Here is a 10,758-nt window from a genome sequence, read left to right as displayed (position 1 = left end):
ATGCTTTAACTTTGAAGGGTCAAATCGGAAGTGGCTTTTCTCATCCGGCGTTCTTGACATATCTGAAGACTTCAGTCATATCCCAGACATTTTCTGATTATCACGTCTGTTTTTCAACCATCACAACGCCAGGGTTTGGTTGACCAGGTAAGTTTGAGGTGGTGAACACCTGAAAAACCACCGAGTTCATTATTTATTCAGTTTAGTTACCCAGCAAACAAAGTAACCGAGATTAGCTAGCAGCACAAGCTACGCAGTTTTACAGCACTATTTACTCGTTCATGCTAACTTTCCTCACAAGCACGAACCCGTTCAAATATCAAGACATGTTTCACATACCTCTGAGCAGGTTAAAGGAGTTCCTAACCTTTCAGCTAAAGTTTCCGAGGTTTTTCAAAGACAATATTTAACAAAGCGACAACTAGAGCTAGTGGTTTTGCTAAGGTTATTATAGTTTACAAGCAAGAAGCAGTGGACCTATCAGATCTGTAATAAATGAACATAGATAACCTTTCGTTTTGATCCGTTTCTTGTTTTAAGCTTGCTGTTTTCTAAGGAGCTGACAATTAAAGCGAATAATAACGTGTTAGTGTGTATTAACCTGTATTAGCAGCAACTAAATGATCGAGTCCCTGACTACTTATCAGTTTAGCACCTTTTACTGACGTCAGCCAGGTTTGCAATCCTGACCGGTCCTTGCTTTGTGAACTGTGACATGTTTTTTTTTTTTTTTTAAGAAAGCACAGCTATGTGCAGCTGTGTGCGGAGCTCCAGGGCTCTGTCCCCTGCCCTGCTCCCCAGGCTGCTGCCTCCTCAGGCGGGGCTCAGGCTGGTGGGCAGGGCCCTCTGGACCTCCCCCCGGTGTTTGGCARTCAGCAGGGACTCCCAGCAGCCCCCTCTGCCCAGCCAGGCCCGGGTGGTGATCTGTGGAGGGGGGATTGTGGGAACATCGGTGGCCTACCACTTGGCCAAACTGGGATGGACTGATATTGTGCTGCTTGAACAGGGCAGGTGAGATGAAAAAAAGACTTAAATTGGGACTTCAACCTTTTAACTCAATAAATGAAGCTAAGCTCTTGTTTTGGTGGGTGTAGAATCTGTTCTCATGACTGCTGTTGGTTGGAGACATTGAGCAGTTTTGTTCATCTTTAAAAGCAATATTGTGTTATGTTGGTATGCAAAGAGAACAGTCTGATGTGATATTACTGCACTAATACTTCTGTTTTTCTCAAGACTTGGTGCGGGATCAACCAGGCTGTGTGCTGGCATTGTGAGCATGGCCAAACCTTTATCTATTGAGAGCCAGATGGCCAAATACTCCATTAGTCTTTATCAGCAACTGGAAGAGGAGACGGGAATTAAAACAGGTCAGACATCTTCATAATTACCATTGATAGACTATTTCAAAGTTTTCTGCGGCACTGCATTGTGGGTCGGTAACAGAGGCTTATCTATAGGCTCGCTGGTAGATACAAACACGCATCACTATTACATTTGACGGTTTTATTTTCTTTTCCATTTATCTAGTGATTTTTGCAAATCCTGTCAGAGAAAACACTGGATGAGGTGAAGTGTCAGAGTTGATGCCCAGTAGGACTTTTTACAAGCAAAGTGTCTAAAACAGGAAGTGCAAGTTTAAGTTTTTATTTGTAAAAATATAATTTTGCAACTTGTGACAGCTTTATTTTTAACATGATTTGTAGTTACATAATTTTATGCATTTAACAATAAAATGCAGTAGCTGCTTTTATTGTTGTTAATTGCTCCGGTTCGTTTTGGGTTTTATTCTTTTTATTTGCTCTTACTCACATAGATACTACTACTACTACCAATAATAATAATAATAATAATAATAATAGATTTCATTTATAGCACACTTAACATTTGTAAATCTCAATGTTCTGCACCACAAAAGTCATGAAAGCAGCAGAAATAAATATCTAAAATCATTAGAAATAACTCAAATCAATTAGTGTCATAGAAATGACAAAACTGGAAAGTTTTTAATCATTTTGTGAAGGATTTTACAGTTTGTGGTTCTATATAAACTGTATGACTAAAGACAGTGTATGGGTCCATCTGGTYTACGTTTGTTTTTACTTTCATACAATGGATGAAATTTATAAAATCATTGATGCAACCTGTACTTAGTTCTTTTTCTTTTATCAAGACTAGAATGATAATTAAGATTTAATGTGTCTCCTGAGGCTGAAGTCATGTGATGGGTGTGTTTTGCAGGTTATGTGAGGACAGGTTCTTTGTGTCTGGCTCAAAATCAAGACCGCTTCATTTCTCTCAAACGTCTGGCATCAAGACTGAAGTAAGACCTCACGTCAGTACTTAGAGAAAGTGCCAGAGTCTGTATGGATGTTTGTGTCTAATATAAATGACCTTAAACCGTTCGTTTTCTTCTCAGGGTGTTGGGAATCAGCTGTAATGTTATTAAACCTAAAGAAGTGGCCAAACTTCACCCTCTTGTTAACATTCACGACCTGGTGGGGGCGCTCCACCTCCCTGCTGATGCTGTGGTGTCCTCCTCTGATGTAAATCACGCCCTGGCTGTTGCTGCTGCAGGACAAGGTAACCTCAGTCCACAAGTGCTTTAGGTAAAATATTTTACGTTCGTCCCTAACCCTGATCCGGCTGCTCATATATTTCTTTTACTTAACCTTTAGTCTCTTTGGCTCTCTTTTGGGTCCAGGGGTTCAGATCCTGGAGCGAACCAGTGTACAGCAGGTCCAGGTGGAAAAGGGCCAGGTGACAGCTGTAGAGACCGACTGTGGCTCCATTGAGTGTGAACATTTCGTCAACTGTGCTGGTCAGGTAAAGCTCGGAGGGAGGATAAGTTCAGAACGGTACCGCTTTAACACTTGTGATGATTTGCTGTTGGTTTCTGCTGCAGTGGGCCTATGAGCTGGGTCAGGCCAGTGAGGTGAAGGTTTCTGTTCCCCTCCATGGCTGCGAGCACTTCTACCTCCTCACCAAACCTCTTCAGGAGCCACTTTCCCCCAACACGCCAGGTCTCATAAAACAAACACACCTATTATTAATTTAATCTTCATTTCATGTTGGAGAGTAACAGTTGGTCTTTTTAGCCGCTGTTCAAAAGAAGTAAGTAGAAAACAGGCTGAAGCTTTCTAGTGATACGTATGGATAGTGAGGTGAAACTTCAGTGATAGTTGTTAAAGTTGAGAGGAGGCGGTTGGACTGAGTGTGTGTTTTGTCTCCAGTGGTAATCGATATGGATGGGAGGATATATGCCAGACCCTGGCAAGGAGGCCTTCTGTTTGGAGGTTTTGAGAAGAACCCCAAACCCATCTTCACCGAAGGCCGCAACCAGCTGGAGATCCAGAACATGCAGGAGGACTGGGATCACTTTGGTAAGTGAGAAGGTTAATAATTAGTGTCACTGTGTCCTTAGTTGTTTTTGATGGTTGGGGAAATTATATTTACATTGTAACATAAACSTTTAATACTAAGACTGAACGTCTCTGGTTGCTTCTGTTCAGTTTCTGGTAATTTAAAATGTTTTGGCCTCAGTACAGCAAAGACTGCGTACGTACCCACACACTCATGCACTTGTTTGTCCTTGGCCTGAAGGTGGTAACTTGATAGCCTTCATGTAGTTCGACAGGCTGTCATTATTCAAGACAAACTGGAACTGGAAAAAGTAACAACACGCATGGCCAGGCTCATTCGTCACTTCACACTTGCAGCTTTTTAACACAAGTCTTCATCCTCAAAAGTCYGCTTCTTGGAACCGAAAAGATAGTCTTAGATTTAATTCTGTTATTTTAGCTACACTAAAGTGAAAATCCATACGTTATTTTCCTCTTAGTAAGTACCAGTAAACTAAATTTCATTATTCATCAATTGTGCCAGGAAGTTTTGAATGATGTAGGACTTTTCTGAGAGTTTCCAGATGAGTGTTGTCTTCAGGCGAAAAGTGTTAGACATGAACCACACCCTTGATTTGGTTGTATTTACATGAAAAACAAAAGCTAAAAGCCAAAAGTTGCATCGTCTTCCAGCATTTCTTTGCCTTAAACATCTGAGTTTCTCTGACTAGCAACGTGGTGCAAACTGCTCACTCCTACACCCCTCTAACAGGGGCTATGTGTAGTTTAAAACAAATATCATGTTTCATRAATTTTTCTGAGGAATATTTACCGTTAAACATTACAGTGATTGTGCCATTCACTAGAATAAACTTTGTTTTAAAGGGATTCTAAGACCTGCTGTTTTATTTTATTTTGTTAGCATGGTCTGCTTTGTTCACTACAGGACATTAGAAAGTGCATCACATAAGGTCTCACTGTTTTTGCTTTCAGAGCCCATTCTCAGCGGCATGTTGAGGAGAATGCCGAGTCTTGAGTCATCTGAGATCCACCAGCTGATCAACTGTCCAGAATCCTTCACACCTGATATGCGCTGCCTGATGGGGGAGACGCCAGGGGTGTCGGGGTACTACGTGCTGGCAGGGATGAACTCCTCGGGTTTAACCTTCGCAGGAGGAGCTGGCAAGTAAGGAAGACTTTACAGTTGTGTTTTTCTATAATGTGTGGTTTTAAAAGCCGGATTGAATTTTGTTCAACAATTAATGGCATTATTTGGTGGGTCATATTAGGGTTGGGTGGTATGACGGTATTGTGGTATAACTTGGTATTGAAATATAGTGACAGAATTTTAAAATTGTGACGGTATATTAAAGCTCTGGAACATCACCTGTTTAAGGCTTTCTAGCCAGAAAGATGCACCTTTTCTGAGACTCTGTTTCAATTTGTGTCAAAAGCAGAGACTTCAAACTATAAACCAGTTTTCAAATTGTGTTGATAGGTCAAATAAAACCAGAGTTATGATAAATAGTAGACGCCGCTTTTATTTCTGAACATGACTGTCCTGTTTGCGGGTTGCAGCAGCAGGAAACATGGTCGTCTCGTAGAAAAAAAAACATCTCAATCCATCGTCAATCTCATTTTTCTCTCGATCCAAAATTTTTTTTAAAAATTCCAACCTCCTTTTGGACTGAAGCTCAAAATAATTTCAAAAAAGTGCCAAAAAATCGACAGGAAAAAGAAAATCCAAAAGACGCGAAACTTGAATGAAGTCAAATGACGAAGAGACGGCGAGAGCGTTTACTCCAAAGCCCCGCCTCTTCCCACCCTACCTTGGTAATACTATACCATGGTATTATCTGAAGATAATATGTCTGTATTAAAAAGATCAATGCTGCCTAACCTTAGATCATAGGACAGAATGTTATTTTGTTATTTGTTACATTATATTTCAGGAAAAGGGCAGCTGACACTTGAGTTTCAGTGACCAGCACTGTGATGTCCTCATGCTGATTGATTGTCCAGTGAAGCACAAACAGCCTGTTGTGTGTTGTTGTGTATTTTGTTGGGCAGGTACCTGGCAGAGTGGATGACCTACGGTTACCCCACTGCCAATGTTTGGCCGCTGGACATCAAACGCTTTGGCAACCTGCAGAGCAGCCGAACCTTCCTGCGGCACAGAGTGATGGAAGTCATGCGTGAGCAGTAGCCTTTCTTAAAATGATATATACACTCACCGGCCACTTTATTAGGTACACCACACTAGTAACGGGTTGGACCCCCTTTTGCCTTCAGAACTGCCTCCATTCTTCGTGGCATAGATTCAACAAGGTGCTGGAAGCATTCCTCAGAGATTTTGGTCCATATTGACATGATGGCATCACACAGTTGCCGCAGATTTGTCGGCTGCACATCCATGATGCGAATCTCCCGTTCCACCACATCCCAAAGATGCTCTATTGGATTGAGATCTGGTGACTGTGGAGGCCATTTGAGTACAGTGAACTCATTGTCATGTTCAAGAAACCAGTCTGAGATGATTCCAGCTTTATGACATGGCACATTATCCTGCTGAAAGTAGCCATCAGATGTTGGGTACATTGTGGTCATAAAGGGATGGACATGGTCAGCAACAATACTCAGGTASGCTGTGGCGTTGCAACGATGCTCAATTGGTACCAAGGGGCCCAAAGAGTGCCAAGAAAAGATTCCCCACACCATGACACCACCACCACCAGCCTGAACCGTTGATACAAGGCAGGATGGATCCATGCTTTCATGTTGTTGACGCCAAATTCTGACACTACCATCCGAATGTCGCAGCAGAAATCGAGACTCATCAGACCAGGCAACGTTTTTCCAATCTTCTCTTGTCCAATTTCGATGAGCTTGTGCAAATTGTAGCCTCAGTTTCCTGTTCTTAGCTGAAAGGAGTGGCACCCGGTGTGGTCTTCTGCTGCTGAAGCCCATCTGCCTCAAAGTTCGACATGTTGTGTGTTCAGAGATGCTCTTCTGCCTACCTCGGTTGTAACGGGTGGTTATTTGAGTCACTGTTGCCTTTCTATCAGCTCGAACCAGTCTGCCCATTCTCCTCTGACCTCTGGCATCAACAAGGCATTTCCGCCCACAGGACTGCCGCTCACTGGATGTTTTTTCTTTTTCGGACCATTCTCTGTAAACCCTAGAGATGGTTGTGCGTGAAAATCCCAGTAGATCAGCAGTTTCTGAAATACTCAGACCAGCCCTTCTGGCACCAACAACCATGCCACGTTCAAAGGCACTCAAATCACCTTTCTTCCCMWTACTGATGCTCGGTTTGAACTGCAGGAGATTGTCTTGACCATGTCTACATGCCTAAATGCAYTGAGTTGCCGCCATGTGATTGGCTGATTAGAAATTAAGTGTTAACGAGCAGTTGGACAGGTGTACCTAATAAAGTGGCCGGTGAGTGTATATATATTCTTTTTATCTAAATCCTTTAGTCACCTGGGCCTCAAGCACAAAACTCAAGATGAAGAGTTATATTTACCTTCACCATCCCCTACAGGGCAATGTTTTTCTTGCTTCAGTAATTTTTGATTGTGCATGTGTGTCTGTCCAGCCTTGCTGTATGAACTGAAGGTTCCTCGGTGGGACTTCCAGACTGGGCGTCAGCTGAGGACGAGCCCCCTCTATGACCGTCTGGACACCCAGGGGGCTCGCTGGATGGAGAAGCACGGCTTCGAAAGGCCCAAATACTTTGTTCCTCCTGGGAAAGGTGCAATATTCTCAGTGATGAGACTCTTTTTTTAAACGTGTTTTTCTTTTTTAATCTATTTACAGTAAGGTTGATAGTAAAAAAAAAAGGGTTTAAGTTCAGTCACTAACTGTGTGACTCACCTGCTAACACTGCTATTAAAATGAGTGTTTTTGGTAAAACACTCATTTTAATAGCAGTGTTAAAATGAATGTTTTTGGTAAAAACAATTTCCCTTGGCAGTAATGTTATGTAACTGAAGGTAACTTGTAAAACAGATTTCCAAGAATTTGTAATACTGAGCGCGCTTTTATGACTTCTTAGCAAACAGGTGAACAGATTACACAGAAAAACAGGAGCTTTTACTGTCGTGTGATTTGTAAAGCAGCACAGATTTCCAAGGATTTTCAGAGCAGGTGTTTAAAGGCTTTTTACAGTGACATTACATACTTCTACTTGATGGGGATTCTTTTGTACTTCTTTGTAGATCTACTGTCTCTGGATCAGAGTAAAACCTTCTACAAGCCAGACTGGTTCGACATCGTTGGAGCAGAAGTGAAATGCTGCAAAGAAGCTGTTTGTGTCATCGACATGTCATCCTTCACCAAGTTTGAGCTGACTGTGAGTCACGACGCACCACACACATCTTATAAAGTGTTCTGGTGTATTTAGAGATGTTGTCCTCAGGGGCTCCAAGCTCAAGAACCAGTAAAGAACATGTTCTCACTCTGTTGGTAACAAATTATCAAAAAGATGTGTTTAAAAACTCTTCAGAATTGAAAGCAATGCGTGTACAGTGTTAAAGTGAGTGTTTCCACTCTGCTCTGTCCTGCTGTCTCAGTCAACGGGGGACCAGGCTTTGRAGCTGCTGCAGTACCTGTGTGCTAACGACCTGGATGTTCCTGTTGGACACATCGTCCACACCGGCATGCTGAATGAAAGAGGGGGCTACGAGAACGACTGCAGCGTGGTCCGCCTCAGCAAAAACAGGTTGGAAAAGTCTGAGCGATCACTCTACAGCTGTTTAGTTGATCATGACTCCAAACAACCAAAGTAGGAGAACGGTTCAAATGTTTTTTTTTTTCCTTTTAGTTTCTTCATCATCTCTCCGACAGACCAGCAGGTCCACTGTTGGTCCTGGATAAAGAAGCACATGCCCAACGACCCACACCTCCACCTAGAGGATGTCAGCTGGAAGTACACAGGTGTGCAGCAGAAACGTYGCTGGTGCTCTGCCTTTATGAATCTGTTTAGGGCCATCGTACAAACGGTTTAAAATAAAACAAAGTAGCAGCTCAGCGATTAAAGTCGCYGTGTTTTTGTTTGTTAATCAGACTGGAAAAATAGAATTGTGCTGGTGACGGTTGTAAAATGTGATTTATAGATTTCTGATTTAGCTACTTCTTTTATGTCTGGTTCACACGGCAAGATTTTAAAACTGTCAGTTAATTTTCAAAACCTGAGAGACCCGACACGTGACTGCAAAAAATCACAGATATAACAGGTTTGGTCCTACAGTAGGGTTGGGCAATATTTGCAAAAAAAAAAAAAAAAAAGCAATTAATCGCGGCATTTAGCCAATAACTTTTTATTTAACAATTATTAGATGACAGTTACATGTTTTTGACTCTAAAGCAATTACCCTGTGTTTGAAAATTATACTCAGAAATCATCAGTCCAACTAACCTTCATTTCAACAGGTTAACATATTAAGCTGCTGAATATGGAGTGGCAGCAGAATCTTTAGGAACAGTATGCCACAGGCTCACATGCACACTTTAAAGTGAGTGAGTCGCACACAGAAACACGTCGTCATGAGGAACTAATTCCACTAAAGGCAAAGCACCAAATATTAATTGTTGAAAGTTTTACTGACGATTAATTGCACACGATACGATTATAGTGTGTGGTGTGCATCCACATGGAAAAAAAAATCAACACACAAACGTATTTCACTCCTGGACATTCAGATGTCAGATGGGAAATCTCGAGCGACCTCTSGGTCAAACGTGAGTTCAGAGTAAATAAACACGGCTGATGAGAAAAAAGTGACGGTGATAGTTTGTGGAATATTTTAACTGAGGAAAAACAAAAAGACTTTCTGGTGCTCCATTGCAGTTTTTTTTGTCTTCAGTATTTCGGATTCTCCTCCGTGTTTACGTCATCTCATTTTCTGATTGGCTACACGTCATATTCAACAGGCTGCGAGCTCGTTTGTACTCAGGGGACGCCACACACACTGGGATATCGGACCGACAGTCCAACATGTTGAATGTCGTCTGAGCCAACTAGATCACTTTTAACACACCACACAYGGCAGGAATATCTCCTAAGATTATCTTTAGAGCCATCACGCTAATCGGAGAGTCTTTAAAATTGTAGAAGGGCAAAATCGGGCCAAAAATCGGCACAATTATCTGTGAACACAGTGTACGACGTGAACAGTTCAAGGCCTTTTTTCTGTATCTACACATAACAGGATCACAAATATGGAGATATCTCATTATACACACCTCATGTTCATAACTCATTTCTTTTACTATTAGCTTTAAACCTGATTGGACCCCGTGCAATGGACGTCCTGGCTGAGTTRTCGTATGTTTCCATGACCCCTGAGCATTTCCCTTCCATGTTCTGCAAGGTAAAAAAAAGAAGCCAACTGATGATTTGTTTAGTTTACTTTTTTTCCTTTTGTTGATATTTCCAGGAACGGTAATTGACTGTGTGTGTGTGTGTGTGTGTGTTAACAGGAAATGAGCGTGGGTTACGCCAACGGGATCAGAGTGATGAGCATGACTCACACCGGAGAACCGGGTTTCATGCTCTACATCCCAATCGAGGTGCACCCTGCAACGCACACAGCCATTATTTAGACGAGACGTTTTATTTTTTTCCCCCATCAACTAACGTTGCATGTGTAACGCTAGAAACCAGTGTCTGCTGTGGTGTGTAACCCTGGTGTGTGTGTGTGTGTGTGTTTCTGCTCACTTGCAGTATGCTCTGCACGTGTACAATGAGGTGATGTCCGTGGGGCAGAAGTATGGCATTCGTAACGCCGGCTACTACGCCCTGAGGAGCCTTCGCATCGAGAAATTCTTCGCCTTCTGGGGTCAGGACCTGGACGCCTTCACCACCCCGCTGGAGTGCGGACGAGAATTCAGAGTCAAGTTCGACAAGGTTGGTTTTGCCTGCATGAGATCTGTAATCAGCTAAGAGAGGAGATGTTGCTTCGCATCACTTGTTAGTGAGGGAACAGATTTGTGTTCTGTTCCATTTATTTACTGCGACACCTGATTTGTAAAAATAATAATAATAAAAAAAAAACACTCAGTCTCAGGGTTCGACAAGATTTTATTTTTTTACCTGCCCACAACAAATGTTACCTGCCCGACATGAAAAGTTGCCTGCCCGAAACAAAAATGTTCAAATTTTGATAAAATGAGAAAAACGTGTACTGTACTTTGTACTACAAAAATATTAACATGGTTATACAGAGGTATATAATATGACATCTGATTAAACAGATGCAAACATTTTAGACTGAGTTACTAACAGTCAATTGTTTTATCAAGAACATCTTCAAAAAAGTGTTTCCCTAGAGTATTGGCCTTGGGGGGTGGGGTTTATGAAAACAGAATGATCAACAGCAGCAGCTTTATTTTAAATACAATTTACAGAACATGAAAA

At 41.9% G+C, this 10,758-nt stretch overlaps 1 protein-coding gene across 1 annotated transcript in view; it reads left to right on the top strand.

Moving 5' to 3' along the window:
- The first annotated feature begins 41 nt into the window (after nucleotides 1–41).
- Nucleotides 42–10,758, top strand: part of pdpr (pyruvate dehydrogenase phosphatase regulatory subunit) — a 13,753-nt gene continuing 3,036 nt past the window's right edge. The window contains exons 1-17 of the mRNA XM_014015564.1: nucleotides 42–147; nucleotides 738–1,011; nucleotides 1,234–1,367; nucleotides 2,239–2,320; nucleotides 2,417–2,580; nucleotides 2,702–2,823; nucleotides 2,903–3,020; nucleotides 3,231–3,380; nucleotides 4,332–4,524; nucleotides 5,409–5,533; nucleotides 6,937–7,092; nucleotides 7,559–7,692; nucleotides 7,913–8,061; nucleotides 8,164–8,276; nucleotides 9,618–9,712; nucleotides 9,822–9,911; nucleotides 10,066–10,248. Of these exons, the coding sequence (XP_013871018.1) occupies nucleotides 749–1,011; nucleotides 1,234–1,367; nucleotides 2,239–2,320; nucleotides 2,417–2,580; nucleotides 2,702–2,823; nucleotides 2,903–3,020; nucleotides 3,231–3,380; nucleotides 4,332–4,524; nucleotides 5,409–5,533; nucleotides 6,937–7,092; nucleotides 7,559–7,692; nucleotides 7,913–8,061; nucleotides 8,164–8,276; nucleotides 9,618–9,712; nucleotides 9,822–9,911; nucleotides 10,066–10,248 (2,271 nt within the window). The 5' untranslated portion in view covers nucleotides 42–147; nucleotides 738–748. The remainder of the gene's footprint in view (nucleotides 148–737; nucleotides 1,012–1,233; nucleotides 1,368–2,238; nucleotides 2,321–2,416; nucleotides 2,581–2,701; nucleotides 2,824–2,902; nucleotides 3,021–3,230; nucleotides 3,381–4,331; nucleotides 4,525–5,408; nucleotides 5,534–6,936; nucleotides 7,093–7,558; nucleotides 7,693–7,912; nucleotides 8,062–8,163; nucleotides 8,277–9,617; nucleotides 9,713–9,821; nucleotides 9,912–10,065; nucleotides 10,249–10,758) is intronic.

The sequence above is a fragment of the Austrofundulus limnaeus genome, unplaced genomic scaffold, assembly GCF_001266775.1.
Source record: "Austrofundulus limnaeus strain Quisiro unplaced genomic scaffold, Austrofundulus_limnaeus-1.0 Scaffold131, whole genome shotgun sequence".
Lineage (NCBI taxonomy): Eukaryota > Metazoa > Chordata > Actinopteri > Cyprinodontiformes > Rivulidae > Austrofundulus > Austrofundulus limnaeus.
This window is presented reverse-complemented; position numbering and strand designations above follow the sequence as displayed.